The 23,694-nt window shown below is 43.4% G+C and overlaps 1 protein-coding gene across 1 annotated transcript in view; it reads right to left on the reverse strand.

The window, feature by feature from the left end:
* The window catches only part of tenm1 (teneurin transmembrane protein 1), a 161,640-nt gene that overhangs the window by 20,162 nt on the left and 117,784 nt on the right, over window positions 1-23,694 (reverse strand). Inside the window, exons 22-24 of the mRNA XM_070962146.1 lie at window positions 20,751-20,983; window positions 2,286-2,440; window positions 137-220 (exon numbers count right to left, since the gene is read on the reverse strand). Coding sequence (XP_070818247.1) covers window positions 137-220; window positions 2,286-2,440; window positions 20,751-20,983 — 472 coding nt within the window. The remainder of the gene's footprint in view (window positions 1-136; window positions 221-2,285; window positions 2,441-20,750; window positions 20,984-23,694) is intronic.

Here is a 23,694-nt window from a genome sequence, read left to right on the forward strand (position 1 = left end):
TGCAATTTGTGAGAAATGTTTCATTATGTTTTCTTCCTCTGCTACACATTGGGCCAACGGCTCGCAAAAAAGCATGAGATTGAATAGGAGACGGCTTTGAAATTCATTCACAACCATGTTTTGTGTGTGTCTCTACCTGTAGGACAATGTTGTTGTCCAATATGTAGAGGGAGTTGTCCAGCGGGTTGATGGCCAGGTCTGTCGGCCATTCCAGACGCACCTGTGGAATGACACACACACACACACACACACACACACACACACACACACACACACAAACGTATACAAACACAGCCCATACATACAGTGACTGTATTTCTATCAAAAATTGGAACAAAAGAACAAGAAAGCCTTGGAGAGTATCGCCCACAAGAGTCAGTTACAGGTGATAGAAATAATATCTCCTTAATAACATAGCATTAGGCCTCCTGACCCTCCCTGCTCATGCAAAGGTCAGCTGCGGGCAGGGAGCCTTCCCCGTGTTTATTCAAGACTCACACCGGCTCGCCTCGGCACTGTTCCAAATGTCAGCCAATAACCATGATCGCCGCCTGCTCAAATAGCGCACCATGCCTGCTAACACTGGGGGGGTCAAAGACCTACACTCACGCAAAGCCACCCACATCACTGTATATCTCACACAAACAAACACTCCAACTGTGAGCTATGGAGACGAGGCGACACGTCTGAGGGATCAGTGAGGTGATTGATGACTCTGACGATGGATTGGTAAATAAATGGATCATGTTAAATTGCCACTGACATGTCCAATTATAGGCTCTGTCAAATGAGAGAGAAGAGGGTTCACTGTGAAATCCCATTTTAAGAGGTGGAGAGATTCATCAAGCAGGACTCACTCTGTCCTGAGCCAAAGACTGCTCATGATATTGAACTTTGCGGTGATGGCAGGCTGAGCCATTTATTTTCTTGGTGTGTTTGTTTTGCGTTAAGTTTTGGTTCTGAATGACGCTGTCGGTACTGGTACTGGTGAAATATATGTGTGGGTAGGCACTAAAATAGTTCAGAATATCGCTCCGTACATTAGCTATTCCTTGTCAAGATTTTAATCATGGGGTGGTGTACAGAGGGCTGTGGACACAGGACTACCTGTTGCTGTGAGTTTTGATAGTCTGATCACAGCTGGACTCATGAAAAAGAGATGGCTAAAGCTTGGTAGCGCCCCCGTGCACAGGGGTGTGCAGGAGCTGTCAATGACTCAGCAGGTGCTGACATAAGAGAAAAGTGTGGTGTTGTGGGAATTAGTGCCAAAGTTAGCTTCTGCTTTTCAGGTGGATCCTGGAAGGGATGGCTGGCTAAAATAGCAAACAGCTGATAGCCAACACTACTGTATGTGGGCTTGTTTAAAGAAGGAGGAAAAAAGAGGAGATAAAGCTTTATGTCTTTATCCACAAATATGTCCAAAAACTGTTTTTTTCCTCTTTTGAAAATGGAAAAATGAGCACAACAGCTGCTGTAACATTATAGGTTATATTTCCTTATATAAAGTGTGAGCAAATCAAATTTTAGTCTGACTCTGAAGTAAAAACTAAAGCCTAACCCTTGGCTGTTCATTTTGCATATATTCCCGCAGTGATGTTTGTCTCAGCGTGGCTACAGAAGCTTCCATCAATACTGACGACACATTGAGGTCACAGCAGTTTCTAAGAACAAACACAGATGGAGGATGAATGCGAAAGGACGCGATCAGATGTGCTGCAGAGGCCAATAACTAACAAACGGAGGGATCGTGAGGTAACACAGGCCCCTTTAAAGACATGTAAGAGCACCTCTGGGAATTCAGCTGGGCTGAACATGCATATTCACACACACATACATGTACATACACAGGCACTTGCATCCCGATGTGTGGGCAGAGATCCCTCTATAGAGCCAGCAGTTCATCTATAATTCATCTTCTTCTCTAATAGGCCTGATATAAGTCAGCAGTGTGATCTGAAGGCTGGCTGATCAAACCTGTGCAGTAGCTATCTTTGGTCTCTACCACACTGTCTCTCTCTCAAAAACACACACATATACACATCTAAGAAGACAGAAAGAGCCTCTCTTGGTAGAGGCCTAAGAAAACTTGACAAAACAATCGCTGTCTATAAGACAACAACAAAGAAACTTAATCAAATTAGTCAAACAAATGCAGGAGTCATATTTCTAAAGATTATCTAAACAAGACTGAAATGATGAGGATGGAGCTTGTTTCAAAGCTTGCCCAGAACATGTGTCTCTAGCTTTCTACCAGCTATTTGAACTCGACTGCATTATTAGCTTACCTGGCTGATGTCCATGCGTGCATCACAGCTTAGCGGCTGCGTCGACATCAGTCCATTTGAGCCAATCACAGTGGAGAGCAAACCCCTCTCATTAATCTTCTGAATGGTGGTGCCATCAACGAAGTAGACAACACCTCTTTTATCCACTGCAATACCTGGATGGGTGAGAGAGAGAGAGGCGGAATGAGCTTTTGGAGATGACAGAGAAATCGAGTGGGGGGTGAGAGAACAAAAAGGAAAAAAGGACAAAAAACGTAAAAGAGTGTGAGAGAGAGAGAGAGAGAGAGGGAGAGAGAGAGAGAGAGAGAGAGAGAGAGAGGGAGAGGGAGAGAGAGAGAGAGGAGAAGGGATGCAGAGCAGTGACTAAGGGAGAGAAGTAAAGTGGGGAGAGGAGAGGGCTTCGGAGAGGCATCCAACTCAGTTAGAAATTCAGCTCAGCAAGCGGCTGTCTTATCAAAGGCACTGCACCACAGAAATGTAATTATATTTCCATTCCAGAGCCCACTAAAGGGATTAGAACAATGCAACTGGAGGAAGAAGTTATTTGTCACATTAGATGTGAGCGGGGTGCCGCAGTGAACTTTTGACATTTGGTGCTTGCGAAACGTGCGTTATAAATGTGCATCCATGAATCAAACACACATGTGAATGTCTGCATGCGTGCGTCCGCTTGCCTTGCATTCACACAGCACGTGTGAACACATGCTTGGCGAATGTGTTTTGCAACCTGCAGCATATGCTTGAGCTCTCCTTGCCGTGGAGCTCTGCAGCAGACAGTGAGCTGAGAGAGCGGTCCAGGTATTAAAGGTCAGGGCAGGCTATGAATCATCTGTTATGGATGAGGAGCGACCTTCATCTCCATACAGAGAATGGCCCTTTGACTCAGCTCCTCTGCAATAATATTCCACAACTCAACCCTCACCTCTCATACCTTATGCCACCAATTTTCCTTGATTGCTTTCACTTAACATCTGGGACAATCAGCCATATTTCAGTATTCCTACCCGCCACCTCTAATGCATGTGACTCAGTGTGTTTATGGTTTATCATTAAGTCATGTCAAGTATATGCTTTATCTCAAGCACGCTTTGAAGGATTTCATAGAGACAAAGCCTACTTATATCTAACCATGGCACAATCAATCACAGTACTAAAAGGTGTGATAAGATATGCAGGAAGGAAACCATTAAAAAAACAAACACATGGAAGACAGTAGCATGGTGAAAGAATAGAAACAGCGCTCACTACTATTTGATTATTCTCTTTATCGATGCATTATTTGTTTAGTTTTAAAGGTTACATTGATTTTTGGGGCAGTTTGTGGGCAGCTGAATAAAATGAAATCACAAAATTGGCAAATTTTCACCATGCAGTTATTATGACAAACGCATTGCCTGCTGACACGTGCTACTGCTGCTGCTGAAACAGAGCAACATCAACATTCATGAGGAGTCATGTTTCTGGCCACCTGATCAATGTAAATCTAAGTTTCACTCTTAATTTAGCTCTGCTGTGGGTGTCAGCCAACCGCTGAGGGAAATATCTTGCTCTCAGCTGCTAAATGCAACCACAATGTCCACCGGCTAGTCCCTAACTTTGTTAGTTTGTCATCTGGTGCTGTGCAGGTAGCATACAGCGGCTTTAGCAGAGAACAGCTGCCTGCTGCATGTGGAAACAAAGTTGATAAGAGCTGTGAGAGTGAACCAAAACATTAGCGCTGCGCATCATAAAACTGAAATAATAAGATGAACAAAAGATGCAAAAACACTTGACAGAGCTGAGGGGAGTGCTGCATGCTGCAGAGTTGGGTGATGATCCTGTGTGGATTCATCACTATTAGCGACCCCTTTCGCGTTACACATTTTCATTTAAGCCATTGTTTCTATAAAAATATTGATTAGTGCAGCTTTAAAATGTCACAAAATATTGAACGATGTGCATCAAAAGCTTATATCTTCAACTCTCTTTACCTTTGTGTCCAACAGAGAAAAACAGAGGAGAAGATGGTGAATGTTTTCTTTACTAAATGACTTAAACAATTCATTGATTATCAGAACTGCTACTGATTCCGTAAATGCCAGTCAATCCATTTGGTTCATTGGTTAAAATGGTCTCATTAACACATTTTGCTTCCTTCCCACCTCCTCTCAAAACGCTTCAAAGAGTGATCTGACCATGCACAAGTGCCAGCACATCATAATAAAAGTGGACAATGGAGCGACACCATCAGTATGCAGTACAGCTCCGACTCCTCCTCCCTCATTCAGTCATCTTGTCCCATTTTCCCTTGATTTTTATTCTGGTTTTGTCGGTCTTCCTCCTTTCAAACTCTGTCATAGTGGATTATGTGGGGATGTGTCTGTGCTCACTTTCTGAGCCTCGGATAGAAATCGCCACTGCTCTTTTCCCCAGGCAGCACTAAGGTCTCATCCTCCTTGACATACAATAGCTTTCTTTCCACGTGATTTCATTCAACATGTGCACACAAACACACATGCAAACACAGCACGCCGCCGCCACCACAACTAGATTCATAAATGCCCTCAAACCGAGCAACCCTGGACTGACCCTGTGAGTCATAAATCGTGCAGGTGGAGGGGGGTGGGTGGGTGGAGAGGAGGAGGGCCAGGGTCAGTGTGTTTCCTCCAGAGGCCAGAAGGTGAACTGCAGAGCTCTCCCTCCTGGCCCCTTCATCATCCCTCTGACACAGACAGATTACACCACCCATGCAGCCTCATCCCTGCGCCACCTACACCTTTCCTGTCCTCCTTTAGCTTCCTTGCGCTCTCCATCCACCCTAACTTGATCTTCTTCTGCTCCCTTTTTGCTCCCCCTTCCCTGCTCTTCTTTTTTCTTGTTGCCCTTTGCTTTGTTTCTGTTGTCGTGCTCCCTCCATCTTGACCTGTGTGTTATAAATGCTAATCAAATCAGTGCCTTCTGACCCTTCAATAATGCCTGGGCCCTGTTTTCCTCTGTTCAGCCTGTTTTATTTCTTCCTTTCGTTCCTCTCGGCCTTGCCATTTCTCCTCCTGTCACCTGGCATTATGCAGGAGGGACGTCTCAACCCACAGCGCAGCCTACTTTGGCTTGAAACTCTGCACATTCTCCCATCCTCGGATCCTTCCTACTTTGCTTTCACTTTCGCACCTATTCCTCCTCCTAGCACCCGAAACCTGTCCCTAATCTTAGAGCTCATAAATCCTGCACAAGGACATGACGAGGCAGCCAGGACTCTCTCTCAATACTGATTTCTGTTCTCTGCCTCTCTGTCCCTGGATATCACTCTTTCTCCTCATCCTTTGGTTCTATTGACTTCTATCCTATAGTCCCTTTATTCTTTCTTTCTTTCTTGCCTTTGTTTGTGCTTTTCCGACAGCCTTGGTACGCACGCTCAAGATCTGCATGTCTTATGTTCACACAAGCAGCTTTTAAATAGCTGCCAATCTATCATCAACAATAAATAGAGAATCGGGCTGACTTATTCATCCTCACACAAGCACAACAATGAAGAACGGTTGCTATTATTGCTTGGCATTGGCAAAGGGATTTACGCCAGTTTATGTGTTGTTTAAGAGTATTTCGCCATGTTTATTGAAAAGGCGGCAGATTAGTCCACATTCTCCTTGTCAGGGCCTGGATTTCCTGCTGTTGTGGGTAAAGCTGTATGCTGCGTTAAGGGAATTTAGAGCCCGTTCGTATAGCCAGTGGATACTCACAAGACATCAAAAGATTTACCGTTTCTCCCTGGGTGGACCTGGCACTCTGATACCCATGTTTAGAAGCTGGCAGACACACCGGTGGAAAAATAATTGAGATAAATCTCAACTCCAGAGGGAGATGGACATTTGGCTAAAGTTGGGACTGGATTTTATCATCAAAGAAAAGTGAATTAGACTTCGTTGCATTGACCTTGGAAAAACAGAGGGAAAAGAGAGGAGAGGAGTGAAGGAGAGGATGATAAAGTGATGCTCTTCACATTCAGCTCAGATTTAGTGAGAAAATGCAGCCAAAGAGAAAAAGACAGACAGTGCCAAAAAGAGGTGCGAAAAGAGGAGAGAGGTGGTGAAGAGACAAAGGGACATGATGAGGAATTGCTTCAATTAACCATTACAGGCCAATCACTCTCAATCAAACAATCTCTTTGTTCTCTGTCCTTGTCAAAAGCATATCAGTTATAAAGGCCCCCCATGGCATTGCAATACAATCCAATCTGATTAATGCCTTGGAGAGGGGTCTTGGAGAGCATCAGCGTTGATTACAGCTATTTGAAGAGAAGGAGCCATCAGGGATTTTCCGAGCAGAGAGTGAGCGAAATTTGTAAGGTGAGAAATGAGATGAGGTGAGAAACACTAATTATAACAAAAGTTGTGGATTCTGTGTCTTATTTAGTAGCAATAGTTGAAAGCCCAGTTGGCATACAGTAACATCAGGATGTGGTGTGCGTATGTGTGTGTGTGTGTGTGCATGCTGACTGCCAACACCTGAGCCCTCAAGGCTGCAGGAAGTCAGCCTTCTGGTGTTGTTCAAGTTTCCCTTCTATAGTACTTTCACCCTTCAAATGTTGACAGCAGAGCTGCTTCTATGGATGAAAGCAAGAGGAATTGTAAAATTGTATAGAAAACAAACACGTCATTGTCTGTCAATGCACAATCTGCAAAAGAAAACCTATTTAAAGGATCTGTTCATGGAGCAGAAAGTATAATGTGTGCATGTATGGAAGTTCCATTCATACCTGAAAACTTTCATACACCCACACAACCACAGCATGTGCACGCGGGGAGGGGGGGGAGATGCACACACGCATGCACGCACGCACACACACAAACTGCCAACAGCCTGAGGAGGAAGTCATTCAATCCACCCTCCAGTATCCCCAGGCTCACTGGGTGTTAATGATATAGACTGACATATTATTACAGCATCTAAATGATGCTAGCTGTAGCTGATTATGGCCCATGGCGCTTCTGTACATAGTGACTGTGTGTGACTGACAAGTGAATGTAGACAGATGGACAGTTTCACCTGCACAACTGGCCCCAGTGAGGGACTCTGGCCATAAATAAAGTCAACCAAATTAGCTGGGGAAAAGCCTGGAGGGTCCACTAACTGCTTCAGCCCAACTGTAAGTGAACTTGAAGAAAACACAGTGGTTCAAAGAGTCTTTAGCTGGCTGTGTGGCTTACTGTTCCCTTTCATCATTTCTCCTTGAGAGCGCTACAATGCTGTTTGTATGTGAACGTGTGAATGTATGTGAATGTGTGCGCATGACAACGTGTGCAAGCTTGTGTGTTGTGGCGTGTGTGGGAGTGCGTGCATGCATGCGTGCGGTGAAGTAGCTCTGCGAAAAGATAAGGCATGGCAGTTAATCACATTGTGCGCATATGCAAATATAGAGCGGATAAATCAGAGTGTCTGCAGATGAGAAATTCACACTCCCACACATGCGCGCACGCACGCACACTCACTCACATGCAACTTTAGTGAAGACGCCGAGGTCGCCCATGTGCACCAAAGGGGGAAAAATAAACCTGTTCACTCAGTCTCTGCACTGTGAAACGGCACAGTGCACCACGCTGATGTCGTGTGTGCATATTAGTGTGTGTGTCTCAAAGAGTGTATGATTCCACACGTTCTGAAAAAATGAGAGTCAGAAGCATGAATTGATTACGCTGCCATCAAACACTTCTCTGTATCTATGGCTGAACTGAAGCACTGTAGTACAAGTGCTGCTTCCAATGGCTCTTATTTTCCGCAATCAAACACTTATCATCAATCAATACGAGATAGCACCATAAATGAGGACGGGCGTGTATTTCTGGTAGATCTTTGGTAAGCAGAAATAATTCATGCTTCTTGTAATTAATTATTCATTAAAGCCCCAAAGAACAGACAGTGGCTTAGTAATTAAGTCTGAATCAGACACTGTGGCTCATCTAATTATCAACCACTATAAGTTTGTTAACATATTAACCCGCATTAATTAATTATTGATAGCTGCCTTTTTTTTTTTTTTTTGCTGTTAGTTCCCGAATACACATGTATGGCAAGACATTGCGAGCATGCAGAGGACTGAGGGAGATTTTGCAATTGTTGCATGCTAATTTTTGCGAATAAACATTTTTTGGTGAAAATATGCGACTTGGCAGTAATTGCCTTGTTTGATAGCAAAAAAAGAGATCCAAAGCAATCACAGAGGCAGCAGACAAACTCAATTATAAAAGCAATTGAAATGCTTTGGACTAGAAAGCTCCATGAAAGGCTGAGGGGTTTGGATCAGCGCGGAGCGTCTGCAGATCATGTCGCGCTGTTTAGAACATCAAACAAACACAAGAAGGTCTATCAATAGAGGCTCTTTTGCCAAACATACCATCACAACAACAAGTCAGTGAGGCTCTGCAATGGCAGAAAGAGGAAATGCGATCTGATGGGAGGAAACAAATGTTTTCACCACTGAAAAAGTGGAAACGGGGCACTAAACTACTATAGATTGCAAATCTGTATGCGCAGCTTCCACCCAAACAAAGTTTCCCATATACGAAGACATCACAATAAGTGAGTCAGAGGTAACTCCAGTGCAGCCTTTACCACAGATAGTTGGCTTTGCAGCCATTTCAGATCTCCCTTCCACATTTTCCAAGAGAACTGTGTGAGTGCTGCTTGGGAGGGAGGTCTGGCCACTGGTCTCTTGAAGAGCTGCAGGTGATAATGGTACCCAGGTGCAAACATTTACTAGCTCTGTTGTCCCATCCCTACAAGAGCATCTGACGCCCCCCCTCCCCACACCACCCCTACACACACACACACACACACACTCACAGAGGCAGGTTCAATTGGACAGCCCAACCGAACTGTGCCTGCCATCATCAATCTACCTATTCATCTTTCTGTCAGTGTGTTTAAAGAATCAAGTCGAAACAACCTGCACAGGCACAAGTTCACTATCTGTCCCCTCATCAGAGCCCCCTCCACCCTCCCCCCACCAAGACAAATACTTCCATCTGTATGTGCGCATGTGTGTTGGGCATTCACCTCGAGTGAGTGCAATTTATTCCTCCACAGTGGCACAGCTCCACTCCTCCTGTCAGCTTGCCAGGCTCCCTGTGGAGGTTGACAGGCCGACTGCCAACAGCGGCCATCTCGACCAGTTAAAGGGACACGTGTGTCACATTTCCCATGATCACGCTGACGTTGTCAAACTGACATACCTTTAACAAGGCACACATAACTAACTCTATGTCCCCTCAGTGGGAGAAGCAGAGTGGGTCCACGGACCCAGAGTCTGTCAATCAGACACAAGCATGCACACTGACTCACACAAACATTGCACCTTTGATGCACAAGCTCAGCCTTTGGCCTTAAGCCTGCATCTCTTATTGACTCAGGGCTTCATTACACACACAGTGAGCTTCAGTAATCTCTCTGAAGCTACACTACACACTCCGACTACAAACAAGGTAGCTGTCAGTCTGTATAGTGTTCTACCTAATACATTACTTGAGTCGCAGGCGTTTTACAGGTAGAGCCTCGTTTTAAGTCAGCATAAATTTGCCTCTACTAAGCCCACTGACTATATTTTCTTTGGTCCCTAGCAAATCTTGGCAGTGGGCTGCCTATTTCCACTCAGAATATCTATGAGTCCTCCTCTGATCCATGGTGATGAGGATGGAGACTTGATACTTTCTGAGATGGATCCCTTACTGGGTGAGCAATAAAGTTGCAGCCACATGGCAGTGCATGACATTGGATTCAATTCAATGATCCATACAGCAGTACCGTCAGGCCAGAGCTCAACTCAGTTTTTAATGCATCACCAAACGTTTTTTGGTTCAAAGTGCCTTTTCAGTGAAAACGTAGGTCAGTGTCAACCTGTGCATTTGTGTGCTGTTCCCATACTTAGCTATTTTCAACAGGAAGAAATATTGCAAAGCCTTTATTTTACCTTATAAACAGAACTGTGGTGCTCCAAACCATCTGGGCACACCATTAAATACGAGCCTGGTCTCATTCCCAGAGCATTAGGAGTTTAGGAGTGTTGGTGTCTGAACCTAAACAAACTGCGAGTGTTTCACAGCAGCCGCATTCATCACGAGTGAGGAAGGCTTTCTGGGAATGCGGCACACAGATGCTAATGGGTACTTGGAGCATCTGTATGAGATGCAGAGGAGCAGGACAAAGTCGCGTTGGTATTTGACAGTGTAAGAAACACAGACGTAGAAACAGAAAGTAAGCTGTTTATCCAAACTGCTTTTTCTAGTCGTGATACGAATTTCTGAGTAGTTTCAAAGCATCTGGGGTTATACTTTAAAGTATCCAAGTGCCACCATCAGGCCAAAGGTCATATTTTGGACTTGAACACACTTAACCTTTGTCCAGTGGGGCTGTAATGTCAGACATGTGAAATAAGGCAGTATTTTGAGTTTTGCCGAAAACATTTTTGGTGTTTGACAGCCGAGTCTACATGCTGTTTGGAAGGAGCTGTCTTGCTGTCATATTCAAGACCATCTTCACTAGAAAAACACCATTTTTATAAATGCTTAAATTACTTAGGTCTACTCTTCCTGACAAGCAGCCTCTTGTGGTAGTGACCTTGTTGCAGTGCAGAAAAACCTTCACAGAGCTTTCAAAGTTTGATAATACACTGAGCAACACAACTCTGATTTTATAGTTTTGCAAGTTCATCTAAAACAAGCTTTCACCCTAAATCGGACAAAATTATGATGTCGACCAATTACAATAGCAAAGAACGGAGGAAGTTAATTTTGTGCATCTCTGAATTCAACGAGTTATGTAACGCTTCTGCCAGACTAATAATACTAGGGTAAAAAAGCCCCAACATGGCAGAAAATATCAGACTGGACAGAGTAACCAGGCTGGAAAATGAATAATGTGATTGTTTTCATTCCGATGTAGTCTGTAGCATCTTAGCTGTAGGGTTGAATGCTGCTCCTCATTCCACTCACTCTTGATTATGCTGTTTAGATAGGAGGACTCACTGGACCTGTCATCCAGCTGCTGGTGTCACCGGGCGAGAAAATGCTAAAACGGATCATTTTGGAAGGCAGTGACAAACAATTTATTTCGTCATTTGGATGTGAAATGGACCTCAGATGAAACTGGTTCAAAATTAAGCCCATCAGTATGAAAAAGCCAACACATATCACAAATTCCAGTGTTTGATGTTTCAATGTCTCATCCAAAAAAGGGAAACTGAATACCTGTCCTTTGTGCCATTCCAATTTTTTCTTATTCTAATGAAAAACGCCAGAATATTCAAAACCCTACATATAGTACGACTTGTGGTATTATACACTATGTATAGAGCATAGGACCCTAACATCACATGTTCAAGACCATGGGTCAACTGGGAATCTCCATGAAAACATGTACTCTAAAGTGGGAGTGTGCACTATGCATTATTTACCAAAAAAGACTTTCCCATGTGGAACAATGCTATACAGTTGAACAGGCTATATTGTAGAACACAGAAACAGGGCATCAGGACATCGACCATATCCCTGCAATTTCTTCTCCAGCCATGTAAAAACTGCTCACCGGCAGGTCCTCGATGTTCCCGCTGCAGTGTGCTTTGCTGCTCTTTTGCTTGGCCCTTCGGATTTGCCGCTGGCAGCTATATTTTCAGTATTAGTTTTGGGAGAAACGAGTCTCTGGCAGAACGTCTTATTGTGGCTGCTCAGTGATGCATGTCTGTTGCACAAACCATTGCCGATCTTCTAATTATCATGGATGCCGCAGTGAGAAAACAAGCTGTGGTAGAAATAGCATGACCCAATGGCGTCTCTCTAATTTGCATTATCATAGAGTATGCTGCTGTTTGCCTTGCTGTGTGATTAATTCATGTGTGTATCATTAATGCAGGAATGTCCAGGGGCAAAGACAAAAGCTCGGTCAATGTGAAATGAAACACAGGAGCAGGCTGTTAAAAATTGCGCACACATATGCACACGCTCACACACAAACCGAATCTTGGAGCTAAAAACACAGTGTGACTTATCTGATGCCCTTGTTTTGAGAAGTAGTGCTCTGTTTAAACCAACAGAAACAATGATAGTTGACCCTCTGAGAGGGAAGGCAGCCACAGGGCCAGTTTAATATGCAGATGAGGTGTGGGACTGCTACACGCTGCAGGATTTAGACGCAAGAGTTCTCTCTTTCTCTCTCTCTTTATCCATTTCATTCACTCTCTTGTTCTCGCTCTCCATCCATTCTCTATTAATTTCATATTATTTTTTAATTCTCTGTCTTGCTCACTTTCTCCTTTCACTCCCTTGCTCTCTCCGTTCTGAGCTCCATCTTTTTCTCTATCAATTTAATCCGCTCTCCCTCTCTCTCTATTTTGTGAGGCGCAACAATCACTCTGCGCTAAATGCTATGGGAGCCAGAGGTAGAATAACAATGGCATATTCATTCCACAGTTATAACACAGAGCAGCTGGCATAGAGGCTACACAGCCCTAGGAGATCTTTGAACTTCACTGCTACAGCCAGAGAATACAGTTTGGGAAGTGGCAGATTTGGGAAAAGTGAAATGTATGCTGCAGTGATTAGAGCTTTGCATTTAAGGGACATCAGTGCTCGTATGACTCCACTGCTGGGGGAGAAGAGGAGGGCTGGTGTTTGCTGAGTTAATGGTTTGAGCATGGGCTTGCTGACGGCGTCGAATCCTTGATTCACACTGATGAAACAAACTGGGAAACGCTCCTATGCACATGGCTACATTTTCAACCACTTCTGTAAATGACACCAGAGCCCAATGTGTGAAGATATTCATTCGCCTAAGCTGCTTAAATGTCAACCACCAGCCAAGACAGACACTGTGCAGCAGGAAGCCTGGCTGGCCGTGGTCTGAGGTTGGTGGCCAAGCAACCATGTGCCATGTGAAGCGTATTTACCCCCGGCTGTGGCTCTTTTTTTACACTCCCTGACTGTTCAACATGCTAATAACCGCGACCGGTTTAAACCCGCTTGCTTCATTCGGCAGCCCGACCCCTGCTATCTCAACTCCGATGGCGTGCCTCGCAGCTGTGGGGCTGAGTGAGCGGGGACAAATGTGTTTGTCTGCGTGGGGAATAGAGAGACGTGGAAAAAAGAGACAGAAAGAAAGCAGAAGCGGAGAGAAAAGAAGAGGAGGGGAGTGTGAGAGAGAGAGGCCGACGGGGCAAGAAGGAGAAATGTGGTGGCAGCATGTCAGCCTCTGATAAGGGCATTAGTCTGCCCCCTGTGGGTCGGAGTGAGAGACTGACACTGCAAGGGCTCACACACAAGCACACACACCTCTCTCTGTGGATATCAGCTTTGCTTTCTGGGACTAGTCAACAAATAATAGATAAGACCTGCGTACGGCAAACATCAACAGCTAAACTCTCAATCTGGAGTCACTCTCAGAACTCCTCTGTCCAAACCTACATACGAAACACACACACACACACACACACACACACACACACACACACACACACACACACACACACACACACACACACACACATTAACTTTACATACACATTACCATTATTCACCAAATGTGTAAAAAAAAAAAAGAAGCACCCCTTCATGTTGTGAACAGAAGGAGTCCAGAGATGGGAGCCAAGGCTTTCGGGCCCTGTGGGACTGACGCCTCTTTCATGTCAGACATGGGATCCATCCTAAATGGAGCAAGGCCTTTTATTTACAGAGCTAATTGACTGCAGAGGCGCATGTGGAGCCAACTCTAAACAATGCCCCAGATCTTGTATTCATAAGTGAGTGCTTGAAGGACACAAGATAATCCCTGCAGCTTACGCTATGGAGAGACTATAAACTTGGGCAACAGCACTGCACTCAATAGCAACAGCACTGCACTCAATAATACTGCAGCATTGTTGGCTAAATTAAAATTATGGATTACTATTTAACAAATGTTTACCATGTTGTAACAATATTATGTGTCACAGCAGGCACTCTGCAGCTATGTCAACACCAGGGCATGAGGATGATTCAATGACGAGGAAGGGGGAGGGATAGAAAAAGAGGTGGAGAAAAAGAAGGAAGGCTCTAATTTGGAGCGAGGAGCTCACCAGAGGACACGAGAGAAGATCAATGCCAGAGAATCACACAGCCACTACTTCAAAAAAGAAACGGACAGATATTTCTCTGTGAAGTCTACCACTCATTACCATTGGTAAGAGAGTGAGGGGAGGAGGATGAGTGTGGGCTGTGGCAGATGGATGACAGGGAACCATGCGGCTCCAGGCAGAAATCTCCAGAGCCTTTATAAGAGGTGGTTAGTCGGAGCACAATGGCCACAGAAGAGTCTGAAGTGCAGTGCGTCAAAGAGTATAAAATACCTGACCGTGCGTGAACAGGAGGAGTCTTGGGACAGAATATTCTATTACTGTATAAAGGCAGAGACACAGCCTGTTCTAAGGCATAAGGGGCACGTACACTGAGGAGAACAGCCTTCAGATCATCTGTCAAATTGTAGCAGGAATCAGCTCCAATCATGTTTTTCTCTTATCTTCTTTTTTTTCCCCATTTCATCATCTTCACCTTCTTCTATCTGCATGAACTCAGGAAGTGGTGGGTAATGACAAACATCAAAGTTCTGCTATCAAATGCGGAGCTACTTTCGTTTTTAGAACCAGTGACATTTGAAGCTTGGAGTCACTCCTACACTACATTTGTTTATTGTGCTCCATATCGACTGGCTGTCTGCCTCCAACGTCAGGCTGCATTGCATGCACAAGCTGAGTGTGACTGACAGAAGAGGCCGGGCAGGACTGTGGGTGCAGCCTGAGTGACAGGCCTGTGGCTAAATCTCCTGTGCGACCTGGGGACTAAGAGTTGGCCAGGTGTGTGGGTGTGATTGGTGAGGGCAGTAAACAGATTATTTCTTCTTCTTGGCAGCACCTGCTTTTTGTGCAAATGCAGCCCCCACAAGCCCAATCTAGCCCTATTATGGCCTTCCCAGATGATAGTACATATGATACTGGCTATATAATGGCCTCATTCCACAGATGCTGCGTGGTGTAAACGAAAAATAAGCATAACGATCTGTCACCTCTGCATGACATGCCGGAAGAGAACAGACGAAGTGTATGAGACACGCAGCTTCAACATATAAAAAAGCATTTCAGAATGCCTCAGGTAGTTAAATCATTAATAATAATCATCATTATCTGAAGGGTCCATACCGTCCTCTTCCTCTCATGCATAAACAAACCCACGCTCATGTTTTGCTACACAGAACTCATCAGCCAATCTAAGGACACCATGCTGACACTGATGAATGACAGATAATGTGGTTCCGTCCTCCTCGACACAATTCTCATTTCTCCCCCTTGTCCTTTTATCTCGTTATTATTCACAGTCATCATTTCCAAACATGATATTAGAATCCAAACCAAAGGAAATATACAGTATCGAGGAAGAAATATAAGCTTGAAACTACACAAATATAACAAAGATGTAAAATGCGGCATCATTGGCTCAAGTTTCATACATACAGCTGAAAAATTTCATAGTATAGATAAAAAATATTCTTAAAAAAGGTACAGCTAAATGAAACTGAAGCCATGTTTCACAGTTCTAGATCATCATCCAAATTTTTTACTTTACTTTATGGAGACACACTTGCGGGTCTACATTTTGCTACTACAGAGTACTGCGATGGACTAAAAACCCCTCCCTAACCCTGGCTTTCCTGTGGCTCACCATGCCTTATTGATGACAGGAGTCAGAAGAGACCAGTGAGACCTGTTTGAGCTGAGAGGCAGGGCAGAGGAAAGGAAATAAAAATGTAGTAGAACGGCGGATAAGACACATAGCTGGAACCCACTCCTGTCAGATAATAACTAAGGGTGTAACGATTAACCAATTCAAATCGACACTCCGGGCTTAATGTCTGACATATATGTGCATTAATTCAAATAGCTTGAACTGGGCTAAAGCTTGGAGGGAATCAGAGCTAAATCTGCAGACTTCTCTGTATTAGAAAACGTGATACGACAGGCGTGTTTTGGGCTTCAGTTTAGCGCCTAAAAGTGCCATTTTCTCCTGTAAGCCAAGGCAAGCCATGCTTACCCTATTAGTCAGGATATTATTGTCATTTTAATAAAAAGAGCCAATAATTTCTCTTGTCATATGACAAATTCTGGCCAGTTATTGCCCAGTTTTTTGCTGACAATTTCAGTGAATTACAGAAACGGCATCCAGGCAGAACGCAAAGTGTGAGCTGCCTGGTCAGTTTGTGTGGTGGAGTGCACTGAGCTGCTGCCATGCAGGCATTTGTGCCTGTTAAATGGAAGCCACGTGGAGTTGGCAGGAGTGCGTGGGTGTGAATCCACTGTGCTTGAGTGACATCTCCCTGGCTCCCCTGTTAGCTTTAGTACATTTGCTAGCATGCAATAAATGACATCCTTATCATTTGTAATAGTTGTGGAGTTTGGTGACCAAAAGTAAATCCCTGCATAGCTCCATCCTCCTTGGACCTGATGCCACATCAACATCATATGGGATGGATGTGCTATGGGAAAGATTCACCTGATTACAGCTTGGGAGCGTTCATGTCACCTGACAACTCAAGAAGGTTGTGCCCTATGAATGCAGAGAAGACTGCGTGAGAGTGAAGTGACAACATGGCATTACACTCGTTCAATTCCAATGACTTGGAATGACAGGCATTGTATGAGGCGTCCATGTTTGAAAAGTTTTCAGGCACTTCTGTGTTATTATTAAACGGCAAGTTGGATAAATCAGAGCTTTCAGAATAGAATTCTAGCTGTAATTGTGGTCTGAATGTTGATGTGAAAGCTATTTACAAATTGAAAACTGGAAATTACACTAGCTCTGAAATGACATGAACGCAGCCTGAGCAGAAGTCTAATCAGCCAGAAGAAGTGAAAACACCTGTGTGTGTGTGTGCATGTGTGTGTGTGTGTGTGTGTGTGTGTGAACATGGTGCACTGTGAATGGTCAAGTCTCAAAAAACAAACGATAAATAATAAATATTTGACATTGTTGTTACAATTCTTCTTCTATAAGCCAGTGCAGCACAACACAGTAATGGATGGCGATGCTACCCAGTAGTACCCTAAAGTACTCAAATACAAGTCTTACAGGTCTGCTTACCAAATTTCCACAGCAGCACAGGTCCAGTAAGAGTGCATCAAATAGTGATGTTAAGATCCAAAAACTAAATGAACATTTCACAGCAGTGTGTTGTAGCAAACATCTTCTGAAAGTGTGTCCAGAAAGTGGTCGGGTCACACTGAGCCTCCTGCACAGACCGGTTTTCTTGGAGCTAAATCAGCTCAGTTTGCAGAAAAGCTGCATTGACCCTGTGGCAGATTCTCTGTGCCTCCGTCGAGGATTCGGTGACATTTCTGACCAGAAATGAATTTTCAATGTACAGTTTTCAATGAACTTCCTTCCTCATAATGAGATCCTCAAAATTTGTGAATTTTCGATCAGCTTTTGTAGACACTTAGCACGGTACCAATGGTGAGATTTTTCATCTGGTTTGTTGCAGAAACATGCCCTCCTGTGTGTCAAGTTTAAACACCCCCAGCTTCCTCTGGACAGCACACACTGCAGGCACGAGGTCACTCATTGTGCTGTTTCTGCCCTGAAGCTTGACATTAAAGCCACTGAGGTGGGATGTTAAGTCTGTCACAAATGCAACAGCTTCCATTCCACAAACATTTTGCCATTTGTATTTTTGTGCCCAGACAGCAAGGTCAGTACTCTGCTCGCTACTTGTGAAGGAGCAAATCATCAAAAGCTGCACATACCTCCATCACACATGTGATGCAGCAGTGTGGATGTTGCCTTCAAACAGCTGACAAGTCTCATCACAGTCGTCACTACTACTGAGTACATTTCACCCAGGCCAGCACACAGGACACAGGCAGGGTGGTGAGTTTTTAAGTGTTACACCAATCCCTTCTTGCTCTCTGTCACGGATGGTCATCCATGTTGATTTATCCATGGCAAGTCAGATGAATTGTGCCTTTTTTTATGGCATCACAAAGTTAATGGAGCAAATCTTCAGCAAGAATCTCCTGCAGAGGAATCTGAGAGTGGCATCTAATTCATTTTCTTGTTAACACTTTCTATGAAGACTGCATCTACAGAGTGTTACAGGGGCATTCATGGTAAACTATCATGTATTCATAATGCTTTATAACTACACTCATAAACAAATGCAAGTCTTTCTGCATTGTATCAACAGTCATTATAGATGTAAGTTACAATGAATTATAACTTCAAATGTCTAACTTAACACTTAGCCAGGCTAATTTTTTGAAACAAGTCGTTACTCACATTCCAGCAGTGCAATAAGTTAGTGCATTTCTGCTTTATTATGACTGGGTGAACAGGAAAGGCAGGAGAGAGAGGAGAGGGACAACGTGCAGCAGAGGCTGGAATAAAACCGGTCGCTGTGGTGAGGGCTCAGCCTTAATACACGCTCCATGCTCTACAGGGTGTCCCATATGTACTCTTTGGTTAATTCAGTATCCAAGAAGACCTTCTTGTGTTTGCCTGGAAACCAGGCTCCTCTCAGTGAAGCCTCCATTGCCTGCTCTTGCTGTGTCATTGATTTTACAATTACTCTGCTGGAGGCTTGATATGACGCCTTTCACTGCTTTCGTTCTGTGGTCCTTGCCTCTGTGTTCTGGACATAGTTTTGTTCTAAATGGGACATGGGCACCTTTCACTACAGTCACTGTTTCACTGCAAACCAAGCCCATTGGTGTCGTACTTACACGGAGCAAAATGACATGAATTTCTCAGCCTACTCGGCCTGAAATTTCACTGTCAAACTGCTAGTTTCGACATGTCATTTTACTTTTTCCTCTCTCTGATCTGACTACGAGCTTGCTAGCTGCTGCAACTAGCACGTAGCTGAACAATGCAGGTGAGTTGGCCTAATAGCAATCTGTCACTCGAAAACCTGGTCCGGAATAAATTGGACTGGATTCCGCCCACTGACTATGTATACACTAGACCTTCGTACAAAGAAGATGTTTTGACATGTTATAGTAAGAATAACACAGGTGCAGCTAATAACATTACTGATGGCCTCGTTCCATTGAAGTGTCCCAGTAAACCCTGACAGTGAGCCAGCACACACAATAGCAGGTTCCTAAAACTGGAACACCTGAATGGAATGCTGCCATGGTTAGTAGTTGTATTGGTCACACCTGTGTTTTTCCTGCTGTGAGGGGGCAAAATTGCTGTAGAAAAGGTCTAGCAGTGTTTTGGCACACACGGCTGGCAATTTGCTTTTACAAAAACATTTTTAGTTATTTCTAAGGTAAATCACATGACATCAATAATTACCTTGAAAAGTCACTTTGACCAACAACGAAAAATAATGAAATCGTATGATCAAAGGGTGGGAAAAAAATGACTGTAGCCGCGTTAGATCGGTTTACATTTAAAAACGCTGATGGCAGCATTGAGCAATAGACACAACCAGCATGAATCCATCAATCCATCCCAGCTGGTGTCAACAGTACAGGCTGCTAGTGTGGAAGTGTGGGGTGCTTTTATGGCAGAACACAGTTGGGTCCTTGAACCAATTAAGCATTATTTTAATGGCACAGCATATCTAAATATTTGAGGGCTTATGCTGAAAGTGCTATTTTACAAATCATATGAGAAGCAAAGCTTCCAATGATTTTCTCTTCAGTCAAACCAAAACACAGGAATCAGTCATAACATTAATACTTGTGGAGGGATTACGCTTCGGAAAATTGATATCCTATATAAACACATTTAGGCATTTTATAGAAAAAGAAAGTCAACAGTATAATTTAGAGAATAAATCTAATCACAGCAGAGCTGTACTGTAATTATCTTTTGTCTGACAAAATAGAACATTAGTTCATTCACAGTTACGTATCATTCAAAATGTGGGGAGTCGGTCCTGTATGAAGGAATGTCACTGAACAAGGCGAGAATCAAGTAGGTTTCTGACTTTATAAAAAAGCAACCTGCAGATAGGAAGGAGGAGGAATTCACAGATTAGGAAACCATAGAGAGATGACCAACTTGGATGGATGAAACCAACACAGAATGTGTAAAATATGATCACAATATTATCACATGAAGAAAAAAAAAGGTCACCCTTCCATAGGCATTACCGTTTTATCAGATCATATTCTTCCAGGAGAACAATGTCCAAAGCACACAGGTTCACAAAATCAGGAAAATATTCAATTATTCAAAGTGTCAGTATAATGAGCTGCTTCGATACAATGTATTGACCTTCACAAAACTAGTGGGAGCAGAGTTCTCCAGCTAGGTGTACCAAATATTACCGAACACTCATCTGTGAGTACTGTTCACAAATCTCTCCATATATTAGCCTAGAGGGATTTGTGATTCATGCTCATGGCAACAGTGTGTGTAGTCGTGAACTGACTGAGAAAGTGACTTCTTCATGCAGTGCATGTTCTCCTACCTCGAGGGTTATTAAGTGCAGCTTCAGTGGCCTTCCTGCCCTCTCCACAGTGGCTCTGGTCAAAAGGTAGACACTGCTCCCCTGTCCCAGCCACCACCTCAAGGTTGCGAGATGGATCTTTTGGCTGTCCGAGGTTCCTCACCCGGTACACTCTGCGACTGCTGGTGTCAGACACGTAAAGAACCTCCCCCATCGGATCCATGGCCAGGTAGTACTTATGAGCAGGGCTGGTGCTAGTGAGACAACGTGGACAATGTCAATATCAGGAAGTGTTTTAAGACAAGCTGTTAAAAGGTCTATGAAGTCAATATGTTCCTCGTATGCGTGCTACTAACAAAGCTGATCTCCACATAACTTCAAAATGCTACATTCAACTGACATGAAAATACATTTGTCACATTTTGGATCACAAAGAAAAACAGTGCCTTTCCCCCTAAAACTACAGTAAACAGTGATAGCACCTGGTGCCTCTGGATCCAGATGTCTGATAAAGCTCCCTCTAATGTGTTCAGGACGGCTCTTAAACCTATAGAATAGACTGTATACTGCAATGGTAGATCTATCCAAAACCAATATGTGGATATTTCTATATTTAACATTTCATTTTTCTTCTTTTCAAAACTGAATTCCAGTTACTCCTTGTTTAATATAATGCTCACTCATTTTTGCTTTATTTAATAAGGATGGAAGAGGCCTGAATCAGTGCCTATCTGTTCAGTTTTGTGTGTGTACGTGATATAATACACCTACAGTGTTGTATGAAAACAGCAGTACGCAGAGACCTACAATTGCTAACAGTGACGGCAGGAAGATGTTTTGTGTGAGTCGGAGATTTTCGGGTGCTCATCATATGTCTGTTAGCATAAATGAACCTGTATGCCAGGCAGAGATAAGGAACCTCATATATGTATGTATGTGCAGAGTGGATTAGGTGGAGAGCATCATAATTCATGCATTGATAAATCCACCAAAAGCTGCATCCTTATACAATATTTCTGTGACATGATACTCTTGTTCACTGGTGCAGTGTGAGAGAAGGTTACGCTTACGCATTGTGTTTTATATATGTATGTATTTCTCTTTTAAATTTTATGCCTACATAACATGCGACGGCTGTAAAATGTTGCCTTTAATGGGTAATTTTATCTTTTACTGCCACGGAACAAAGCAAACTGGGCTGAGAGCAACAGGAAAATAGGAGGGACAATAACAGGGAGGGGGGTTAATGTGCAACAAAGGTCTCAGACTACAATTAAACCAGAACATTGGTATGGTTAAATTTGGCCTAAGCCAAATGAGCCATGTGGACACATAATTGTCTATTGTTTGCACTGTTATTGTCGGTTGATGAGAGGTAAGACTGGACAAAAGACTGGAAGTTTATTCAGTATAAGGCTCAAAAAACACAGCACATTATGTGGAGGAAAGACCATAGTTTGAAACTCTGGACTTTTCATAGCGTTTTAATGAAACTGTCTTTTGTCCTCAGTATAAGCCTCAGGCTTAGGTTAGCACAATATGAACACTGACTTCATTTACCCTTATATTGACTGTGTGCTGTATACTGTGCTTTGTGTAGGAGGAGTGCAGTACAGAGAAGGCTTGACTTGCCTCTGTACATATTCTGCAGTTCAGTCATTACAGAAAACCTTCGGAGTTGTCAGGTTATTGTGTTGTATTATTGAGACTTGAACATAGTGATTGCAAAAATGATGGTGAATTTAAATTTTTAACTTTGAACATTTAAACTAACTGATGTCCAAGCAATTACTGTAGCTTGAAATCCAGTGTCAGCCGGGTCTGGTCAAAGGTTTCCTGCCAATTAAACTCAAACCACCTTGTAAGAGCATCTTCATGTAGAGATTCGGTGAGAAAAGTCTTGCAAGGCAAATAACTGTTGAGAAAAACATTTCTAATGTCATGCTTTTGCACATTATTTCTCAATTAAAGTGCACATACACTTTTTTTTACAGACCTAAGAATATTTTCTCACAGGTTACCAATAGGTTTCTATAATTTTCCGCTCGCTTTGGACAGCAGTTGTACATTGTGAGACGATTCTGCCCCGCGAACCCTTACTCTCTAAAGAGAAAACTTCCTTCTGATATCAGTGTGAACCTTCTTCTAACCCAGAAAAAAAACCAACTCAACAACAACATAGGCAAGGGTGCTGTCAGTCATCTATTCCATTAAGTGCATAACTGTTTACAGAGCTCTGCACTGAACTGCACATACATAATTTAAACTTGATCCTAAGAGAGTTATTCACTAAGTTCCAAAAGTGTGCCACTGCTCAGCATATCACATGCCCTCTTGAAGCTACCACAAGCACTGCACGGTGCATATAACTGATTACAGATCACTTCACCTGTCTTCTTCTCAATTAGATGCTCACAGCTCCGAATACATTTATCCATTTATCCAGTGGACGGGAAATGAACAACAATAACAAGCACAGCACAAACAATCGCCAGCCTCCCTAGTTCCCTAGTTCCACGTATAATAACAAAACAATGATTAGAGTTGATAGACATAGTGATCTGGCTGTTCTCTCTCTCTCTGAATCGACCATCTGGGCTCTCAGATAATATTGTGGAGGACTTCCTCCCAATCTGCTTTACTTCTATCTCAAAGCATTGAAGAGAAAGCATAGACAATGGTTTTATGGTGAGTACATCCCATATTGTCTCCCCTCGGAGAGCACCTTGTTTTGAAGCCCTGTTGGCTGACAGGCACTTTGCTGGGAAGAATGTGGAGTGAAAAGCTTTGAAAGCTGAATATGGATGAATAATTAATGTATTTGACTTTGGAGAACAATAGTATAGAATAAAAGAGAAACACTAACATGCCGCTAACAGTAAAAAGGTGCTCCGGAGAAAAAGGAGGAAGGAAGTGCTAAAAGAGAAACCTCTGGGGTGAAGAAAGGCTATCTAAAGTGCTCCCA

This window comes from Chaetodon trifascialis, chromosome 5 (assembly GCF_039877785.1).
Source record: "Chaetodon trifascialis isolate fChaTrf1 chromosome 5, fChaTrf1.hap1, whole genome shotgun sequence".
Classification (NCBI taxonomy): domain Eukaryota; kingdom Metazoa; phylum Chordata; class Actinopteri; order Chaetodontiformes; family Chaetodontidae; genus Chaetodon; species Chaetodon trifascialis.